At 36.8% G+C, this 23054-nt stretch overlaps 1 protein-coding gene across 1 annotated transcript in view; it reads left to right on the plus strand.

Annotated features, from left to right (window-relative positions):
• The window catches only part of LRP6 (LDL receptor related protein 6), a 127050-nt gene that overhangs the window by 14230 nt on the left and 89766 nt on the right, over window positions 1–23054 (plus strand). Inside the window, exon 2 of the mRNA XM_040545023.1 lies at window positions 208–601. Coding sequence (XP_040400957.1) covers window positions 208–601 — 394 coding nt within the window. The remainder of the gene's footprint in view (window positions 1–207; window positions 602–23054) is intronic.

The raw sequence follows: 23054 nt of genomic DNA on the forward strand, positions 1-23054 counted from the left end.
TTGAGTTGTAGCACAGTTGAAAGGCTTCGATTTGAGTCCGTGCTTTTCAGTCAAACTTCAAAATGTCCCCCCACCTCTTTTTTTGTTCTCTTTCCCTTAAATTAGTAGTTGCGCTATGACGGTACATCAGGCCATAAATTGTCCTTAGTAGGAGTGTTGTTAATGCATCTGCCTGTCCCCCCCATCCCTTATTTCTCCCATTTGAAGCTGCCCCGTTGTTGCTGTACGCAAACCGACGTGACCTGCGGCTGGTGGATGCTGCACACGGGAAGGAGAACGCCACTGTGATCGTGGGCGGCCTAGAGGACGCAGCAGCAGTGGACTTCGTGTTTGTGAAGGGGCTGATATACTGGAGTGATGTAAGTGAAGAAGCCATTAAACGAACAGAGTTCAATAAGTCTGGGAGTGTACAAAATGTGGTAATCTCTGGACTTTTGTCACCTGATGGGCTGGCATGTGACTGGCTGGGAGAGAAATTATACTGGACGGATTCTGAAACAAATCGGATTGAAGTTTCCAATTTAGACGGATCACTGAGGAAAGTTTTGTTTTGGCAAGAATTGGATCAACCCAGAGCAATTGCCTTAGATCCTGCAAGAGGGTAAGTCTTTGTCAAAATACATATGACTATGACCATTTCTTCTACGACTTGTTTGCTCAATGATTTTAAATACTTGATGGTACTGTTATTGAAGTTATTCTGATTCATTTTGCATTATTTGCTTCTCTATTATTGTGCCTTGAAAAAAATTTGCACTTCTGGAAATGCATTTATCTTGGTTTGTGAACAACTAGAAATCATCAGGCATTAAAAAAAAAAAAAAAAGAAGAAAATTATTTTGGCAGTAGTGCAGATGATGAACAGAAATGTGGAAATTCTAAGGTGAAAATGTGTAATCTGCTTGAAAAGCCATCAAAATGCCTGTAAATAGGCTTGTGCATCACTGCAGTGTCAAGTAACTGATTTTTTGGGAACATTATTCCTTGTTAATGTTTATGCTTTATTGAAACAGCAAGAGAAATGAGACAAATAAATACACTGTACTAAAAATATTTTGAGACGTTTTGGAATTTAACCAAAATTAACAGAAAGGTTGCTCTCCACTCTTCAGGGAATTCGTCTGGGGAAAAAAAAGGGGTCTTGGAATAGCCCACTCTAGAACAGATTTGATTGTTCTCATTTCTCATTTCAGTCTCTAAATGTGACTTACAGTATCATCTTTTTGTTCCAATTTTGGGACTAAGCTGTTGTTGCCAGAAATGACAAATTCAGTGGTGGTTTTTGTGATGCTACGTAAACATCTAGCTTGAACTTACCCAGTGTGTAGTCATCTCTAATAAGGTGACTGACTCTCTTGGAGTGAAAGTGGAATATCTTTGACACTGTGTAATCTTCTTATAGTTCATTTATTTGTAGTGTAGATATATTTATACTGTCTTTTTTTCCTGGACAAATAGGAAAATGAATCTCTTCTACTGTCATGTCAAGTAAGTTTTTCAGTCAGCTGTTTGGGCGGAGAAATTAATGCATTATTTTCTTTGCAAAGATGAGGACTGCTTTATTTGCTTGCAGCTTCTTTATATTATAACCTGTTAACTTGTTTGGATCTTTCCTTCACAAAGGAAAAATGTGTTGCTTTTTTTTTAATGTTTTGTTTGTTCATTTTGTTTTTATTTTTTTGTGCAAAACATGGCTTCTTTCCCAAGCTTTGTAGGAATGCTATATCCCGAATATTTTCTTCCCCAGTTTCAATAGGCCTTTGATGGTATATTAACAGGAAAAATGTTTCCTTTGCATTACTTATATTTTTAGCTTTGGAAATAACAAAAAGGATAAACTTATTCTTTTCCTCTCTCTTTACTACTTAAAAATTAGAGCCAGTGATAGCACAAGTTTTATTTTACTAGATTCTAAAACCATTTAAGTATATAAGAAAAGATGCAACAACTTGTGCCCCTTTCACCCACCATCCCAAAAGTGAGAGAGAGGGGAGGAAAAATAGTCAAAATGTTTTTGATTTGTCTTGCAACCAGAGAGACAGTGATCCTTGTTAGTAAGGAATAACACACTCTTGTCAAGCTGGTCTTTTTTAGTAGAGTATTTGTATTTTTCAAATATACCCAGTAATATGTTCAGTGATCAAAACTAGATGATTGCATACTCTTGCACAATTTCAAAATGCTTAGCTCAAAGAGAAACTGCAAGAAAAAGAGTGAAATAGATCAAAGGTAAAGTGAACTCATAACTTTTTCCATACTGATGATCTGTTAAATCAATAGGAGTAAACACTTCAATAAGCCTGCATTTAAAAACAAACAAACAAACAAAACAAACAAACAAAAAAAACCACTGTAATTGAAAGACAAGATTTTTTTTTTCTTCTAAATCTTTGTAGAAGTCACTTTGCAAGTTGTTATATTAAGGGTATGTTTTAGGGAGATAGGAAGGTAATGCAGTAATATATCCACTTACTATACTATATACTATATACTATACTATACTATGTTACTATACTATATACTATATAGTCTTACTATACTGCAGTATGTACGTGTATGTGCAGTATGGTATAAATAAATAAATTGCAATCCTTGTATGCAATTTTATGGCAGAAAACCTTTCAGCTTTTAATAAAGCTGATCACATTGCAGAATTTCCTCTAACGCTTGAAATTATGGGTGGAAAGGTGTGTTTAAAAAAAAAGAAAAAGAAAAAAATCCCCAAACTGTTCCTGTGTGTGTTCCTCTTTCACTAATATTTACACTTTCTTCTAGCCCTGTAAATATATTTTGGTTTCACACTGTTGCCTGGCAGACAGTGGTAGGAATAAGCCATGAAAGGATCTAAAAATAGTTAATAAAATATGAAATTTGGAAAAGCAAACCCCTTTCATTTTTCTGCAGTCTAGTCCATCTCCTCTTACGCACAGTTGATGATTTTTCCAGATACAGATTTATGAACTTGTGCAATTCATGAAAAGGAATGATTTAGCAGCAAAATTTACACTAAGATTGTTATTACTCACAAGCTCCATTTTTCATTAAAGTTTGACAAATATAGTTGATTGCAGATATATAAAGTATTTTGTGATCATGTTGAATTTAGTACCAAAATGTATTTGTCTGTTCTGTGCTTGGGTATATGTGTGTATTTACTACACATGTTTTTCTTACTAAAAACATGTGAATGTCTGCTTTGAAATAAAACCTTAAGAACAATATAAGCCAGCACAAATATGCAGTAATGAATAATGTGTTTTCTTGGCAGCGTCCCACGTAGAAAAAATTAGTGTTTTGCCAACCCTCTGGTCTTTTCAGCAACCTGTCTATTGTAGGATACTTAGCCATTGCTCTCTGAAGGTCTTTACCCAGTACTTACTCTTCTGAGGAACGTGACTGTTCTTTTTCAGAGCATGCTACAGCAACAGTAATGGTATTAAAGAATAACTGGTTTGGGGAACCTTTGCTACCACTGCCAAAACCATCTGTTAATTGTATGTGAGGTTATATGTGTAATTGTGAAATACCATCGTAGAAATTAGACTTGACATTCATGTCTGCTATCAATAATAAGTAATACATTCTCTAATGGAAAATATTTCTCAATTGATAGTTGTGACACAGCCCCCAAGTCTAATTTTTACTCTGATATTTTTCTCTAGGAAGTCATCAGAATCTAAAATGTCTGGACTCTTCTTACTGACCATCTCCTGTGTATGTTTTGAACTTGGAGCTACTTATTTCTGTTTTTCATATGCTACGACTTATTTTGCAGTTTACTGTTCTGTTATCTTGACAGTCAATTAAATATTTTGTGTGTACACAAGGTAAAGAGTGAAGAGGAAGGGAATGGGGTGCTTGTTCAGCCTTCTTCTGAAGTGGACTGAGGATTTTCAGGGCTGGTTCAGGAAGGCTTCTGGTTGCTTGTCATCCTTTCTGAAACTGTATATTTCTGACCAGTGTTAAACATAAGACCCTCTTAATAAGATCGACAGCTGTGCATAACGCGTACTCTGAAACTTCATTATTGACTTTTGCCAAGGGAAGAAGACCGAGTGGTAGACCACCCCATGTGCAGAAGAGCATCATGTTTAGGAATGGCTTGCATGAAAATAGAGCAAATGGAAGAAAGGTTTTTCTGCTTCAGTATTTATGATAGGAGAAAAAATGTCATATCTATTCAGATTCTTGAGCAAGTAGTGCTTGAAAATGCAGTGTTGTAAATTTGTACTTCTGTTTTTTCTTATTTTACTTGTACAGCCATTTTGTCCTCAGGGAAAAGACTTCATTATCATCATTACAGTTCCTCCCCAAATTGCCCTTTAGACAACTTGATCAGCTTTCTTCATAGGAAGCACTATCAAAATGAACTGGTTTTTCTCACTTCTACATGTATTGTTCACCCCAAAGGGAATGTTAAGTGCCTCCTAGAAGTGCTGACTAATTGCTTACTTTTCAGGACATGTTTTAAATCAAGTGACTCTATAGAGTTACTTTAATTGTTCAACTCTTGTAAAGCTTTCAGGTTGTAAAGGTTTCAGTTAATGAATGGAATTAAGAGTACAAAGAACTACAATACTTTTTATGACAGCTGAAGTTGATTTCTGGAATTAAGTACTTTACATGTTGGGGAAGATCTTCAGATTCAACGTGCAACCCTCCCCCAGCAGACATTTCAATTTTTTTCATCTAAAACCTTTCCAGGGAATACATATACTTTCTTTGTTATATGGACCTGTTTGTTTTTTTTGTTGTTTTTTTTTTTTTCTTCAAAAGCTGGCAACTTACACCTAAGTGCATCAAGCACAAAAAAATTCTTGCAGTTTCAATACAGGCGTTACATCTACACATCATAACAAAAGATCCATGGGAACTGGTGGTATTTTTTGCTGAGTTGTGGATGATATAAAAACAATATAAGGAAAGGAAAGAAGTTCTAATAACAGTTATAGCATATTTGATATTGGCAAAACAAAAAACATTTCTATTACCAAAAACATTTTGGTAATAAAAAACTCACAATTTCTTTGTAAGACTTCAATGAAGGTTTTTGTTTGTTTGTTTACATACAAGTCAGTATTATCTAAAATGACTTTAGATGTAAATCCCAATAATAATGTGAATAACAGAAGGCTTTGCTTCGTGCCTTCTCTTGCCTGATGCCACATCTCCCTTGAGCAGATTGTATCTGGCTGAAAATATTTATGGTACTCCTCCACTGCTACTGACATGTTTCACAGGCAGCAGATTAGTGTGCTCTGCTTATTTTTTTGGTGTATAGCCTGGCCTGTGACAATCATGAGTTAATTCTGAGGTTTTATAGGTGACTTATATGAAAGTATTAAGCTGATATGAACTCTGCAGACTGTTACGGTGTTGGCACATCAGTTTATAAGGTGAATTTAATCTTTCTTCACCTAAAGAAGCTTTGTTTATCAGAAGATGTTGGTTGCAAATACAGCCCTCTTCATAGGTTTGTTCATTTGCATTACTGTCAGTATCAGAACATTGAGTCTTTTTTTTAGACCAGATGAAAGGCTGTGGCTCAGGGAAGAAAAAAAGTAATTCTGATAACAGCTGGGAGGTTAAAGAAGCCAAAATGGTGATTTTTTTTGGTTTGTTTGTTGTTGTTTTTTTTTTTGGTGACTTAAAGATAACAAAGCTAACCCAGAAGATTGCAATGGTATTGCACAGGTTGTCCTCATAACACTATATCAGGAGTGGCCCACCTTGGCTCTTGAGCTGCATTTAACTCATGAAAGATCTAAAACGCAACAGCAGCGTCACTAGTAATTGGATGATGCTAGCACGGGCTGTTGGGTGATCTGAATCTCTTGGCACGGGAGACTGCAAATCAGAGAAGATTGCCAAGGCCAAGACTCCCGCATGATACAAAGCCTAACAGCATGTGAAGCCTTAGCCTGTGGGAGACTAGCATGGCATCTGAAATGTCCTTGCCATTTTCTCCAGAACAAGTAGAACTCCTTGCTTCTGAAGTATGAGGTGTTCAGGTTTTAGCTCTTGGTCTTATGAAGATGTGTGGCTTCTGAGAACATGATCAGACATTATTCACATATGGTAATGCTGTTGAATGCTAGCACTTTTAGCTTTTTTTAATTTGAACATCATTGACAGTCTGTTCATTCTGAACCATTCTTTCACAAGACTTCACAAGGTTTGTCTTCAATTTGTCATATATGGTTCATGTGATGCTGGCTTCCAGTCCATTGCTAGGGTAGTTCTGTGTGGCAGGATACCCAAATTGTGAAGGTGTGATTTTATTGCACAGCTCGAAATATTCACGTCATTCTCTTCTCTTTTTGCCTCCTCTGAAGGAGGAGGTGAAGGAAGGTAACCAGAAAGTAACCAGAAACCCATGTATGTAAAACAACAAAGGCTTGGAGAGGTGACCTCTCTTGTAAATCTTGATGTGCTGGTTTTAGATGTTGCTTCCATTGACTGCCTATTTTCATCCTACTGCCAGAGGTTGCCAGGAACTCAGAGGAACATGCCAAGATGTTTTCCTTGCTTTTCAGGCATTTAACTTAGTTTTCTCTATTTGTGGAAGGAGATGCAACAGATCTGGCTTGTTAGAAATAAAACTAGAGTGCACAGAGTTGATTTGTAAAGGATGGATGAATGTTGTTCTTAAAGACTCAAGTACCGTAAAGTTATAGGTGCTTTTAGCTCAAGGCAAGTTTGGAAATAAGCTTTCATCCCTACCTCCTTTGTTAAGTGCTTGGGCTAGAAAACGAGACTCTGGACTGGATCAGTTGAGGGCTGTGCTTTGCCTTCTGCCAACTTCACTGTGAATAAACTAGTAGCATCTTGAAACACTGCAGTTTGTCAAAACATTGAGTTCATTGTTGGTGTTTTTTTTTTCTTCTTTTTTTTTTTTTTTCACTTGGGGTTTTGAGATTTGGATTTGTGCCAATGAGACTTGTGGATATGGTATTTTACATGATAGTTTATTGACAATTTATTAAGGTCACATTCAGGAGGATGGTTTACACTGTTAACATGTACCTTAATGTTGGAGTGATAAGGGTGATAAGAACTGGTAAAATCGATGTGAGTTGGCCTGAACTATCGATGTATACTATAGAAGTTTACATGCAGTGTTTGTTTTGTAAGTTAGAACCAAGTATTTAAACTGAGGTAGTAATTTCTGGTCTGTGTGAATAACCTCTGGTGATGAGTCTTTGGGCATGCTTCTTTTTATCTGCATTTTCAATCCCTACAGTTATAACTTAGCATCTAAGTCTAGACTATGAAACTAGACTGTTGTATTTAAAAATAAAAGTAAAAATTGTGAACAAACAAGTTTTCACTACCCATGTTTTGAATGAAGCTTTATACTGAGTGAACACAGGGAAAGTTATTTTTAAAATTGTGATTTTATACTTCTAGGAAGCATTATTAGCTAGCATGTTAATTAAAACATATTTGTTCACACACCTTTAAGAATTAAAATGATCCTAAGATAATTTTTAATAACTATTAACAGGAACTCAAAGGGGTCATATTATTTTACATCAGAAAGTTGTGATCTGAAATATTGTTCATTCTATGTTCTTGCTTAAGAAGTTCAAAGTAGTGTTATTGTAGGGAAAGCAGAGTGGATTTAAAGGAATGTCTGTGCTATTTCTAGGGAGGAGGCCAGAGTAAAACAAAACAGTCTTCCTCTCCCAACCCCTGAAATACAACTTGGAGGTGTTTATCAGGAAATCATTAGCTTAGAGGCCATGACATCCACTGGTAGCCCATCCATGTAGTAGAGAAAGAGCTTTCAATTGCTCAGTACAAAAACAAACACGTTGCAACTGACTCAGCATAACAATTGGAAATTGCTGTAAGAAATTATTCTTATACCTCAGTTTAGGGAAAAGTTTTGTTTTTAATCTCTTCACCATTTTGAGGCAGGATATTTTAGATTTTTTATGAAAATGATGATGAACCTTATAGACAATGTGCGCTGAAGCAGATCTACACCAGAAGAAGGTTATTTGCAGAACTATCCTGCAGTGAATACAGCTCACTGCAGTGCATTTTGAACTTTCTTTGTTCATCCTGCGACCATCATCTTCGCTTTCTACATAAGCTTCACTGGCAAAAACACACTTTTTGCCTTAATCTTAGTTTGTGCTCAAAATTTTTGCTGCAATATTTTGGCCAACATACTGTACACCTCTCAAGTGCATTTGTAACAACCAGCAGAAATAAGATAGAGCCTGCCTTAGTCACAGCAGGTATGAGGAGTGTAGTAGTTTTGTGTCTTATAGTTAATGAGTCCGCTTTTCATGGGGTTAGGGAGTACAGAGACAGAAGGAGGAATGTCAGAGGAAAAAAATCTTCACTTAAAATCAAGACAAGGTTGTTTGTGGGTTTTTATTCCTTACAGCATTTGGGGAAGTGACTGAAATATGTCCATCTTAGAGTGTAAAGTTTGGTCCAAATTTTAGACCAAGGGACTTGATTTGTATTATAGAAAATGGAGCAGAAAGTCAGCTTTGTTTCTTTGGGCAGTATTTTGTGGAGGAAGTTGATTGTAGAATTTATTTTGTTGACAAAAAAAGATTGATTTATTGCTCATTTCTTGAAAATAGATGATAAATTCTCTTGCTAGTATGATTTGAAACAGACTGATCATATTCTTTAAATAAATTATGGATTAAATTTAATTATTTATTTATTTATTAAATCACAGCACTCAGCTGTATGAAAGTTCAGCATGATTAACAAAGGAAAAAAATGTCTGTAGAAGAACCATCTTTATTTGGCTGCATTTCTGGAAAAAATAAGACTATCCCTGTGGAGAAAGAGTATATTTTAGTACTGTCTTCTCTGTAAAATGGTCAGATAAAATGTCATGGGATAATACACTGTACAGAGGATGTTGAGCAAATGCAGTTTTTTACAATGCAGCTAGTAAGAAAGGAAGACATACTGGGGACATAAATTTTGAGTGGTCCTAATAAAATACCTATAATAATTGCGTATGGAATTTATGTTTATAGACCCCAGGATAGGAGAAGATGGTTCGCATTACAGTCAATATGCCAGGGTGCTGAGTTGGGTCGGTATTTGAAGTGGTACAGTTCCACTGCTTCACTATCTATCTATAAAAGACCTGAAAATGAGCTGAGCAAAGCAAAAGTTTGTGCTTTGGATTTCTGCTTGATGCTCGGAGAAAGAATTATCACTTTTAACTCTGTTGTATTATTATAGTCTACCTGTCAAATTTCCAGTCTGTCCATTTCTTTAGTTGGTGACAGCCCCCTTGGAAGCTGTTTGTAAAACATCTGTCTGAGTTGTGGGCATTTCATAATAAAGCAAAGCAATAAAAAAACCTACGCCTTGTCCATGGGAGTTGCTTCAAATGGACCAGTGATGCTATTTCACACTAGTATTCTGAATTTTAAATTGTGTGCTTTAAATGCATATGTCTGGGTGAGAATGTATATGTAATATATATTTGTGGTGCCTGTCTAGTTAATTGTATCTTATAATTGAAACATGCTAATTGTGTTGTACTTTAAAATAAAAGAAAAATAAATAAATAAATAAATCCAACGGGAAAAAACCAGCAAAATCAGAATCATGGAAACATTTTTTTTCCCTTTGGACTGATGAGTAGTAGTAGAAAGAATACTAAAATATTTTCTAGACCTTAATGTTTAATTAGAATCCTCTACTACTACTCTCTTCAAAATTGTCAACATCCATTCTGGATCTCTCCTCCTCCCCCCCTGGTTCTCACCCTTTTCTTTCTTTCCCCAGGGTTGTTTAACACACACTTTACATTTTCATTTCTCATTGGGACCGTGTCATTTCTCACTTTTACATCTTAATTCCATGTTTCAGCATAAAGTATTACTTGTAATAAGTTTTCTCTGTCACTTCAAGCAAAAAGTGGTAAAGATAGGAGATTATGCAACTGAGAGCACTGTTAAGACTGTTAAGTCTGAGTGTTTTTTCTAAATAAATCTATGCAACTGTGAAATTTATTTTTCTTATTTAAAGGATAAGCATTATCTCTGCTCTAGCAGGTTGTAGTATTATACTAAAAGAAGTGTGTATTTCAAATTGGATTCATGCAATTCTCTTGCTGTGTATTGTAGTGATGCTTTCATTTGCTGTAGAATAAAACTCTTATCATTGTCTACATTTAAATGAACTTCTGAGTAAGCTAAAATATACTATTTTGATTTTTTTGTAATTATTTTCAACATGCTTTTTTTCTTACATTAAAAATAAAAAGACGCTTATCTTTCTGTGGAGAACACATTTGGATCTAAATATAAGCCTGATTAGTCCAAGGTAAAAACTAATCAGGAAAGAAATTGCTCAAAAGGTATATGTGATATATACAGCAGTGGGCTTCTGTAAGCCTCAAACTGTAAGGAGATCTTGCAAGGATGCCTTCAGTTGTGTAAAACAAAACTCACATATTTCTTGCTGTAAACACTTGGAAAGCAATGGAGCTCAAGTAGTTGGTAACAATCCAGAGTTGTCTGTTTTTGTTGGGGTGGGGAGCAGGGGGGGAAATTGCTGCTTCACCTGACTGTAAGGTCTCACTTAAATGTTCCATTAACTGTATAAAGTGTTGTGTGTTGATTTTACTGTGCTTTCCTGATTAAACAATTAGTCATTTTATTGTCGTAGTCTGACACACTATTTTAAACAGTATTAAATGCTGTGCTTATTGTGGCCAGAAATGATCTTTGGAGGTTCTGACTGAGAATGTCTATCGGCCCCTAGGCATGCATAAAACTAGTTGCTTGACTGCGGGGAATGATTGCTGAACGTGATGCTCAAGCCAGTGCTCATCATTGAGCTGGCAGACTCATAGTTTCTTGGCTAAATAGTCAACAGTGAAACCAGAGATTTGTTTTAGTAAAGGTCTGATTGCTGCTCATAACCACTAAAAGCTTGAGTATTAAATAAATTATATAGGCCTAATCATCATTTTATAGCTACAAACCAAATTTGGATTTAAAGAGATGGGTACTATGAAAGCATGAAAGTACAATGTGTTCTTGAGGTTTGACAGAAATTTCTTACTTAACTGGAGAAGAATTGTCTCCTTGCATTAAAATGTACTTCTTTTTCGAGACAGAAATGAGACTTGGAATACTGTGAGTTTCTAAACAGAGTTCTCTATATAAGTGTATTTATTTTAGCTTCATTAAAATCAGAGAAAATTTGTCAACTAATGTAACCAGAGCATTTTGCCCACAGTTCAGTAAGTAGCTGAAGGGTTGTCTTGTTGGTAACTTTGAAACAGAGAGGAGCTTTTTCATGCCATGTAGCAAGCTGCCTGATATTGATCAGACACCCTATATGCCATGGCCCTGCTGTTGCCTGTTCTGTCTTCTCTAACTAAATAAAAAGGAAAATCCAGGTCAGAGGAAAACAGCAAATGTGTTGGCTTTCCAATGTCCATTGGGACATACCTGAACTGGAGCCAAGCAATGACTAGGAGAATGGCTCAGTGACTTTGAGTTTTGATGGGCTTTATGGTCATCCAGGGGCTCTACAGATACAGAGACAGTTTTCCCATTTTCTTCAATGAGAATAGGATTATAGATGCCAAAAGGCCACCCCTGCAACAGGGTGGGAAGATTAAGATTTTTGAGCTCTGGTTCTTATTTAAATTCTTTGTCTCTGTCACTCTTCTCCTTTTGAAGCCTGGCCCTATGCAAACAACTGCTAGTAATCTCAAGTTGAATTTCTCATTGGTGGCTGTGAAAGTATTAGGTTTCTTCTGTGACTCTCCAAAACACAAAACGGAGACAGACTGTGCATTTGCGTAGTTTGGGACTCTTTCCTGCCACCTGCATGGTTTGTAAAATCTTCCAAAAACTCTCACTCGTTCCCTTTGTCTTCTGTATAAACCAGATTTTAAAAGCTCCCTTAGAGAATTTGACGTGTTATACCCTAGAAATGCATGACCTCAGCCAAAACTTGAGTAAAGAGAAGTGACTTTGTAAAGATGGTGGGCTACGTTATGTTTGCACACACATGCATGCAGATGGTTGTTGACGTGTGTGTGTGTGTGTATGCATATTTTATCTGCAGAGTTCACACTAGTGTGAATATTAACAGTACGTATACCAAACGATCCCCAAATAGGAGGTGACTGAAATCTGCTACAGAAGTTGTTCAGTTAAAAACTGAACAGAGCTGCAGAAGAACTTTGGGTGCAGGTCTTTCAGAGGCTAAACCCTTTATATTTTATCTGGTGACCTTCTTAATCATACATTATTTGACTGTTAAGTTGATCTTGACAGGACTATTCCTACAAAATTAAAAATGTACTTGAGTGTTTTGAAGGACCCAAGCTGGATACTGCTGGATACCAAGCAGTTTGTGGTCCTGAAGCTAAGAGGCTGAAGTAGTTGACAGTGTTTTGGAAGGATAAAACGATGAAGAGACAAACTTCTTAGTTTGTTACAAAGAAGTAGATGCTCTAAGAAGTAACCATGAAGATTAAAAGTAAGATTTGTCATATTGGGAAAAGCTGTCTGACAGCTCTTTTACAGGCTACCAGAAGTCCTATATTTAAGACTAGACAGGAAAGAAAGTGACTCTGAAAAATAAAATAAGCTAAAATAGACCATTTCTGAAATCAAGCAGAAACCATCCAAGTTAGTTACTTTATATTTAAACCTTTATTTGAGTTCTGCCTGTCATATTACAGATTAAAATGTCTAATCTTAGGCTCCTGCTCGCGAATGATTTGGCATAAGACTCTTCTATTGTTAATTTCCAAGTCTGAGTTTGCTTGGGAATTGTCATCCCAGAATTCACAATTGCCTGCTCAAGTAAGAAAAATAAATTATTTTGTGCAAATGAAAGTGTTTGCAGAATCAGTTAGCTATAAAGTAAATTTATGAAGAGAATACAAAATTATTTTTAATATGCTATTTTAAAGTTATTAATATTACAAAAATAATTGTGCTGTATAAAATTTTTGCATGAGAAAGGATAGTTAATGCAAATATTTGCATCTTGAAATAGAGGAAGATGAGAATTGTTAATACATATTTCTGAAGATTATCTAATTTTTTCTCTCTTACTCTGCCACATTTCCCCCCACCATGTACACTATCCACTTCCTAGACCAAACCTTTCAGTTTTCAAAGTATACTTTACATTCAGCTACTTGAGGGAATGTGTATAGTAAACACATGCCATGGGGCTTTTTTTTTTCCTCTTTGTTGAAGTTCTAGTTTCCAAAGCATCTTAAAGATGGCTCTTAGAATCTGTCTTGCGAACTGCCTAATTTTTCGGGCTTGCTTGTTGTGGTAGACCGTAAGGGTAGGATAGATAAAATCACAGCATTAATAGTTATTTTGCCATAACAGTATTGAGTATGCTGGTTTGGTAGAAGACTGTTTTTTCCACAAAGAGAGTTTGTGGCATTCCAGTGTCCAGAGTTAAATGATTGTTTTCGTATTGCAGGACCTAGATGCTATATGAAAGTTCTTTTCACTAACTGCTGAATATTAACTTCAAGTGTTTTCCCTTGAGATGGTAAAGAATAAGATTGAGCTTAATCTATGTATTTTTCTCTTAAATAAGACCAAAATCATATTAAAAACAGAGTAAGGGACAACTGCTATCCCCTATTTAAGTATAAGCCAAATCTAGCTGATAAAATGGAGTTCTGTTGAGAATTTGAAAAATGTATGAGCTAGGTGATGAGAACAAGTATCAAATTGAGTGCTTGGTGATTTTTGGTGAAATGAATGTTAAACTTTTTCTCTTTCATGTGCATCTTTTTTGCAAATACATTGTTTGTGGTGAATCATGAAACTTGCCGTTTTCACCATTCTCTGTTGCTTCTAGGTAAGTTTCTTATGGTGTGACCATTGTCAAGAAGTTTATATAAACGTGCAAGACACAGCTTGTCAAACATATGTTCAGTGACTGTTTGACTAATGTTTTTCTGATGGAAAAAGTTCTGGCTCCTTTTTTTAGAAACAATAAGAAAAATCTATGGGAACAGCTAGCCTTTTTATGACTGACTTTGAAGCAGTAACATGACTTGTTTCTCCATTTGAGGCCATCCCTCTGGAATTGTGATGTCACTAAGTTCTGGCATCTGTTTTCTCAGTGCTGTTGAGTGCCATGCATTAATCTTAAATAAGATAGTTTGGTGTTTTCTGTTGTGTGTCTGACTGCAGAATTGTCAGTCTTTTAAAAATAAATAAATAAATGATGCTTTCCAAAATCATAAAGTGATGTGAACAGTCACTGTATCCAGGGAGCCAACAGATTGCAGGCAAGGAATGTACAGATCAAGCCTTTTGACCTTCAGTCATTTCATTTCACTTAGATTTACCCTGTTTGTGTAACTGAAGACTGTTTTAATGTAGTTGTGTTTCTAGCCGTGACAAGAAATCATATGAGTTAATGAGGTGGTAATTACGGTCTGGTGCTATCTCCATCTAGACACTGGTAGGCTGAGTTATGCAATTCACATACCCTGTTATATAGTGGATTTGATTACAACACCTTATTCAGTGTTTCAGCAACAGGAACTGTTGACAAGAATGGCCATGCCCAATTTTGTTTCAGAGCTTCTGTGTCTTATTTATCCAAGACCTTTTTTCATGGAGAGATTTGTTACCCTGTTTATAACTGAATTGCTTGATTTTCTAATTTAAAAAAAAAAAAAAAAAGTTTTCTGTGGTCAGCTGTTGAATTCAGAGATGGTAGTAGGTATTTGTAGCATCCTGATTTGGGGCATGGATTTGCCCTTCAACAATGGTAAGAAGTTTAATAGTAGAAGAGTTCTATTTTTTTTTCCTTCTAGAATTCAGTTTTATTTTAGTGTTGATCTTTCTTTCACAGGTTTGACTGAATTCAAAGTCTGTGTCTAGTGCTGTGTGTGCTAACTGTTGAAGTAGGAAAGGATGAAAGTGGACTGGAAGGATGAAGGAAGCTCTAATTTAAATAAATGAACACCTGTCTTGAGGAAAATGTGACTTGATAAAGCGTTTTCCACGAAAACATGTGAACACCAAATCTCCGTTTTACTCCTTTCTTCCACTTTTTGGAACCCAAAATGATTTGCTACTGTTCCTCTTATCAGAAGTAGAGTTGACTTTGCATGTCATAAAATGAACTTTTTTTTTTGTTTTGCCAATCACTTTTTCAAGTTTTCTCTGCTTTTTCAGCCTTTAATCTGCATTGTAGTGTTGTCTTATGCCACTCTTGACATGTTTCAGAGTGCATTGGATGAGTTTGTTTAGAGAAACAGTTCTCTCTCTTTTTTTTTGTTGTTGTTGTTTTTTTGTTTTTGCTTTTGTTTGTCTTCAGAACCACAGCAGTGGGCAAAATGTGTCAGCAGAAGTAAGCTGAATGATCCCACAGACAAACTCTTCTCACTGCCAAAAGAAAAATAACATTCAATTGAACTGATGTTTTAATGGTAATAGTATATGCAATTCAGTTATAAAGTTGTCTTCCCAGATTGGCAAAGATTTCCAAGGTGACTGTGGGTGGGCTGGATGTACTGTACTGGGATACTTGTTCATAAACATAGACAGGCTTTTTTTTTTTTTTAAGGATTTTTCTGTTTTATATAAAAACATTCAAGTAGAATACTTTAGTGTATGTGGTTTGTGGAATGATTGTGGGAATAATATGTATACCTATACACGAAAATGATAGTTGCTAGGCTGGAACCCCAGTCTACTTTGAGGCACCTGTGGTCTTGTGCACTTGGTCGGCTGGTTGGTAGGTAGAGGGTGCATGTGTGCCCATCCATGGCACAGAACTGCTTGACTGACTCTTTCTAGCTGCAAGAAGTGGAATGAACAACTCGCACAGGAGATGGTCTGATCTGCTCTGTATAGGCTACAGGATGCCTTTTCAAAGTGTTGAAGCCCACAGGCTCAGGTCAAAGCCATGGTGATTGGGAGATGGTGACTTGATGGCAAAGCGTGACTCCTTTCATCCAGGTCTTGTATATTCTCAGATTTTTGACCTTTCCTTGGAGATTGCAAAAACCATGTCAGTCAAGCAGCTGATATTTTGGTTTTGTCCCCTCGTAGCGCTGAGAAAGCTCCCCAAGCACTGCAGTTGGGCATCTAGAGTGAGGACACCTGGGGTCTATGGGGGTACAGAACAAGTCATGATGTGCAGTGTGTTACTTAACTGTGGATGTCTTCTGAACTAGACCATAGTATCAGCCTAGTAGTGAGAAGATATTTGTTTTACAGAAAGTTATTGAGATTCTAGAACATAAAGGTGGTTGTTGTGGAGTGTTGTGTGGCTTTGTTTATAAGGGAAATATTTCTTCTCCGTGTTTAAGGATATTGATGACAATTTAAAAATCACAAAGCCTGAAGTAGGCAATAGCTTAGGGGTGTGTTTAATTGGTGGTTTGTCATCTGTAAGGGCATGAGCTTGCGTTTTTGGTATAATAAAAGTCTAAACGGTAGCCTGGGGAATTGGTGGTATAGAGCAAGGAAGCCTGGCAACTGGGTATTTTAGTTGAGGGTCAAACGGTATTAAATTTAAAGTTAAACGCTGTCAAACCAGTTACACAGATAAACAGGAGACATCTCAAAAGAAAAGTTTCTGCAAGCAACCCTTGGTATAATGAAAGCATAGCTCCTGTGTTTAGAAGGAAATCATAGTATAATATAAAGTAACAGGCATCCAGTCTGTGTAGTCGTTCTTAAAACATCAGCAGCTATTTTCCACAAATAAGATCAGCGTGTAGAATAAAAACAATATGGTTGGGTTGCATCATCTTAGGTTGCAGAGCTTATTTCTTCAGGAACACTTATGTACAGATAGCTGAAGACATTATGCCATGAATTGGCAATAGTTACAAGCATGTAATTTTACAAAAGCATTATACATTCAGTGGTGTAATGTGTTTAAAAAGACAGTTTTGATAGGGGTGAGGTCTGCCTTAATACTATAGTTGGGTGAAAATGATTTGTGTATCACTTGATAAATATACTGTTTGCTGCATGCTGATTACTGCAACTTTTTTTTTTCTTGTAAAAGATATGGGAGATGAAAAAAATATGTTCCTGATTTTTCCTTGCTTATATATATATATATATATATATTTTTTTTTGGGGGGGGGGAACGGGGGAGCAGGGGAGAAGGGAGCAGATAAAAATCATTATTCCTGCCCTAGGTTTCATCTTTAATGTCGTGTCCATTCAGTAAAACTAATTTATTTTCCAAACATTTGCTGTTTAGATGTTTTGTGAGCACAGTGTTGTTCTCTTCACTTCCTTTCTTCCCCTGCCACTCTTGCAGATGCCTGCTGAAACAGGTATGGAAATTCTGCCTGAATTGCTGAAGCCAATGCTATGCCAGCCTTCTGTAACTGTGTTTTAACATGTGAAGCAGCAGCTGTGCTGATGCACATTCAAAGTACCAGTATTGCTTGTCAAACAATTTAGATGAATTGAGAAGTGAAAAAGCAAAAATGGGTTACAAAATCTGGAAAAAGTATAAACACTGTTGGGAACACTCTGAGGGAGTTGAGACAGTTTTAAGCAACGTTTGTAGTATAAGCACTCCTTTCCATTGCTGCATCCCCAAATGCAAAAACATGGTGCTAATGTGCCACTGAACTGTTTATAAAGAAACAGAGGTGCTAATCCGTCTTCCTAGTTTGAGAAGATGAATTATATAAACTACATTAGATGAAGAAGTAAGAGCTGAAGCTTTCATTAAAGGATTTCCAGTTTGTGAAAGTAGGCACAGAATTACCTGACAACTTGTTTTTGTTGGAAAATGCCGATTCATCAAAATTGAAACTTTTTGTGGAAACACTTCTTTTGACAACTTTTCGTTAGATTGTCATCCTGTTTCACATTGTTGGAGCCTTGAGTTTCCATCTCTGTTGCAGCCATATCACACTAGCTAGTTGGAAGCTGGTAAAACACTGATTTTCAGCTGAGGTAGTGTTGTGACCTCTCTATTTCTATCCAGGTAGATCTTTCTGTTTCAAATGTTACTTTTAATTGTTGGTCTATTTCAGTGAATACTCTACTTCTACTTCATGTAAACTTTGTGTTTGTTTCACTGATTACAGCAAGACTTAGTTTAGTTAAACACTTCCAGCAAAAGAAACAGTATCACCCTTTCTATATCCCCAGTTCTCATTCCTTTGTCAGCTCTTCATCCTGGCACTTTGGTTGGTGCTACTCTGGGCACAGCCTATAGGGCAGGTTAGGAGTAATGCTTGCCTAGGTCACCAGAACTTTAATACCTGTCTTGCAGATCCTAAAAGTTAAGGGGAGGAAAAAATGTAACAGAGAGGAATTTGATGAATATGTGTATGTGTGTATATATGTATGTGTGTGTGTATATATATATATATTAGGAGATAGAAACAGGGCAGCTGAGGAGAGATGGGCTCTTTTTGCCTTGTCAGAAGTTTCAGCTTCATATGTTGGTTGAGTTGTACAGCTTTGCTTGCAGATTCTGGTTATCATATAGGAATGCTAATTATCCACTGATTGTTTTCAGAGGCAATCTTTTCAACAGTTACTAATCTGTCTCTGTCTTGTAATGTTTTCTCAGTAGTGTTTTTTCTCTAAGGTTATTGCAATCTTTAAGGTAATTGTGAAGGTCTGTGTCACCTCCACTAAAGGTCTGATTTTCATGGTGACATACCAACTCCACACTATGAAATGCAATGCATTTTTCTTTCTTACTTGCCAAAAGCAATGTCACTAAATTGCAACCAGCAGCCTTCTAATTCACCCTGTGATTTGTTCATCTTTTGTCTGAATACTAAGCAGCTTATTTTGTGAAAGTCATATTGTCTTAAATATATGAGCAGCTGCAAAGGAGGAAATACACACACAGTTGCTTAACAGATCCTTGTTGCCACTTGATATTCTTGCTTGGTTATCTTCCAGCACCGGATGCATTCTTGCTTCTAAAGGTGAGATTGGGAGGATAGCAAAGCAGTAGCACATTGTACTGCCAAAATAAATAATTTGTGGGTCTCTTCCACCACTCCAATCTCATAAGGACAGCTGTTAACCAAATGTTTGACCTGCTTAATGGTGTGGGGATTGGGTACTATTTTGTTGGGGCAGTGTAATGACAGGTGGCACTGCAAACTAATACTTGTTTTCTGTGGTAATTTTGGCTTAACTATGCACAGCTAAAAAGCTTAAAATACGCCAATCCTGGCACAAACTAGTGCTTCCAGCAGAGGTTTAACCAAATAAAGAGTGAGCAGTTCCCTTCAGTGGTAGTACAAAAGCCACTGTTTCTCTGTAAAAGCAGCTTTAGCGAGAGCTGTGTTAGCTGTCTAGTCTTCCATATATTTTATGCCATGGATGTTCTGTGCCTTTTGCTACCCCTGCTGATGTAATTAGAAGCCAAAATGTGTTGCACATTTTGGAAGACTTGCTGGTGGGTAGCAACTCCACTCTGGACCTTGGGCCTTGTGTATGGATGCTAAGGAAGATGGTTGCTGCAGAATTTTGCTGTACCCTTAATTAGCTCCTCTGAGGTTACAGGTTTATGTATCTGAGCTTTGTGTAGCTGAGGAGAGCAATGTTCAAAGCTCTGTAAGAGGATTCTTTACACTGAGTGTATCAGTTTGGGTAATGTTAAGCTAGCAATGAGCACACGTACACAGAAATTTGATGGATCTAGGAGCTGATGATGCTCTAGAAATGGGAACAAACACCATTGGCAGCTAGTATGTCTGGTGTGTGTGTGTGTGTAAACACTGTAGATTTGCAAAAAAAAGTCCTAATTTGATCTTTGCAATTTGTTGCTGGATTTCAGTCACATCAGGGTCCCCAGTGTCACCTCCCTGTGGTAACACAGTGGCAATGGTGCAGGTTTCTCTTCCCTAACAACATCCGCATGGGACAGACGTGCTCCAAATGCTGGACCTGCTGCCTCTGTTTTAGTCAAACTTCAAGGAATACGCACATGACATGCTTCTAACTAGGAGACCAAATTATTTTTTTTTAATTCCAGTGTTCACAGAAAAACTTGTTTCATTAGTGTTTTCTTTCTTTCTTTGTTTTCCAGAGGTTTTGCCCATCACTCAATTTTAGAGTGGTTGTGCCTTGTTCTAGAAGTAAGGCAAAAGGAGAGGATTTAGGTAGATGCCAGTTCATCACAGGGGATGTGCAACAAAAAAAGCAGCCCTTGTATCTAGTTTCTAACCTAATATGATTTTTCTTTTAACAGATAGTCAGTGCGTGTAGTTTATTTAAATGACCTCAAAACCACTTGCTTGTTCCTCGCTCTGGAAAAAAATCTTCTGCTTTGACAGCAGTTTCATATCTCTATAGGAGCCTTCTATGGAGGGGGAGATGATGTCTCTGCTTAAATAGCAGAAGTTGATACTTTCACTTGGTGCCAGATATAACTGCCTCTGACATCAGTTTGGGTTGGTGACTCTTTACATCTAAAGAACAAAAACCCAAATAGTAACCTCTCTTGTTATAATTTAAGTGAATGCTGAGCTCTTGCCAAGCTGAGCAAGCCTCATTTCTTTCACTGTTATCTCGGACCAGAAATAAAGAGAGTTTGTGCCTTTCTGTTTGAAAGTTACCAGAAAAAGATCTTTGAGGGGTGATGTTCACATGCCTTCCTTAGGTACCCAGCTTGCTGAGTTAAGGTAGCCAGCTCAACTCCCTTTGTAGTCACTGGAGAAGGGTGTTTTTTTTCTTTGGGTTGAGTCCGAGCAATACTGTAACCTCTGCAGGAAGCTGCTTCTTTTCCCCTCCTTCGTGCATGGGCTGAGCTGGCTAGCTCACCCTGATGAATTAGGGTCTAAAGCTGGAGTTGTGATTAATGCCACTTCTCTTCAGAGGATACTCTGATTTTTTGAAACTAATATCAAATCATTTCTGTGTCAGCCTTGGAGATCTCAATTGCTTTTATCGACCATAAAAAGAAAGGCAAACATACATTTTTCTTTTAAAAAATACTTATAGTTTAACAATCAAGTTTAAAAACAAAAAAGCCCCCTCAAATAAACCTAGTAAGTGTGAATTTATTGGATAATTCCTTCATGTGGTGTAAAAGGCTGAGCAAAAGGGTCATTTCACTGTCCTACACCAGTTCAAGAAACTAGAGCTTCATAATAATTCCAGCATAGGAGGCATCTTAATAGACATTGACCTTGAATCAGTAATACAAGCCTGACTTGCATATATTTTAGACTCTTGTGGTCATTAAAGCACTGTTCCTGGTAAAACTGTGATGAAGGCAAGAGTCTTTGTATTTCATCTCCATTAAAATAACTGTTTTATCTCTGGAGCAAAATGAGGCCTACTTTTTTTTTTTTTTTTTTTCCTTTTAATTGTAGTCCTCATAGTTGTTACAACATTCATTTCCAAAGCAAATTCAGAAAATCTTCTGTTAGGCATTGCAGCCCAAGGTAGCAGGGCACAGAAGGGCTCTGTGTAGAGAGGATTTTTGTACTCAGACTCTTAAGGTGCTAATACAGCCATCAATATGTACAGCCCTTCAATTCGGTGTGTTACTTGGAACTTCAGCTTCTTTGCTTCCCTGAGTATAGAGGAGAGTGTACAGCATTGTGAAGCATGGCTTAGGCTCTTATTCTTGAAAATGGCTATTAGAAAGACATGATTACAGATTGAATTCTTGCTTGCATGTAAAAGCCATTTCTCAGATGGTTATGTCAGCTCATCTAGCTGATCCTGAAGACGTTAGAAAACTGTCAGTGGGAAGAATATCTCAAGAGCCCCCTTTCTTCTGAATTATGAGCTGTGAGCTAGGGAATGGTGGTGTTACTGGTGTAGGGAGCTGGTTAGAAGAAGCTTCAGCAGCTAGGGCTAGCCCTAGCCAAGTCCATTTTCTTTCCCTGTACTGTGAAAAAGCTGCAGTACTTATTTTCTTGGATTGTTAATTAGGCAAGTTAAGGTAAATATGCATTTGGTTCTCTACTCAAGTAACAGAATGCATCCTTCTGGTGTAGCTGTTCCTTTTGTACAAACTGGCCTGATTCTATCAAGCTATCAATGTCATGTGCCATTGAATCACAGTCTTTCCTCACTATGTGTCAGTGTGCAAAGCCAAGCTGTTCTGACAGCTTCACAGTGCAGTCCCCCCCCCAAAAAAAAAGGAAAAAAAAAAAAGAGCAAGGTTATGAAAAGTTAAGGCTTCCCTGAATAAATTCACTATCTACATTTCTTACAGACTTGGGGGAAAGTCTTACCATTGCAATGACTTTTGTGTATTATTAGTATACCTCTGTCCTTTTATTTGAATTTCTTTGTACAGTTCTTTTCCAAACATATTTTTGTCCTCAGTGGTAATCCCAAACTATTTTTTTTATCATTTACATAACTGGAAATCTGTTCCATTACAATTAAATTCCGTTCAGAGAAAAGTAGTTAAACATTAATTGTCAATAAAGCAGATAAAAGCCCTTGGTAAAATTAGATAACAAACATGAAGGGATTACTGTTCATGACTTGTAACAAAAGAAAGTATTGCTATCTGAAGCACACCATGGAATGGACAGGCTAAGTTGGACCTGATATGAAAGGAATAAATTAAATATAGAGCAAAATCAATTTTTTGTAAGTGAACACATTCAGATAGTTTTCAGAAGTTATATTGCATTTGAGATTTGAGTGCATCCCTAATGTACATAAGCTCAGCTCTTGGGGCAAAGAATATACATACATAATCTTGAATTTTACTTTCTCATATTTTGAGTGCACTCTCATGAGTGCTGGCTTGTGCAAAACTTTGAGGGGTTGGGTTATGTGAGCATCTTACTGCATTTCCATGAAAAACTTAAGCTTAAAGGAAAACCCAGAACTTAGATGAATTAATTGCACTTTGCCTTGGGACAGAAATCACATAAAGTGAAACCTGTAAATTATGCATGGTTTGGACACAAGTCTCAAGCTGTCAGCAATTGTGCTCAATGCTGCCATTATTAATGAAGCTATCTTTCTGCCCCAATCTTTTTCACCCTTAAGACTATAATTGTGACTTATAGAAGATATTTGGAGTAGAAATGCTTTGTCCTTTTTTTAAGGGAAAAAAAA

The sequence above is a fragment of the Cygnus olor genome, chromosome 1, assembly GCF_009769625.2.
Source record: "Cygnus olor isolate bCygOlo1 chromosome 1, bCygOlo1.pri.v2, whole genome shotgun sequence".
NCBI classification, from domain to species: Eukaryota; Metazoa; Chordata; class Aves; order Anseriformes; family Anatidae; genus Cygnus; species Cygnus olor.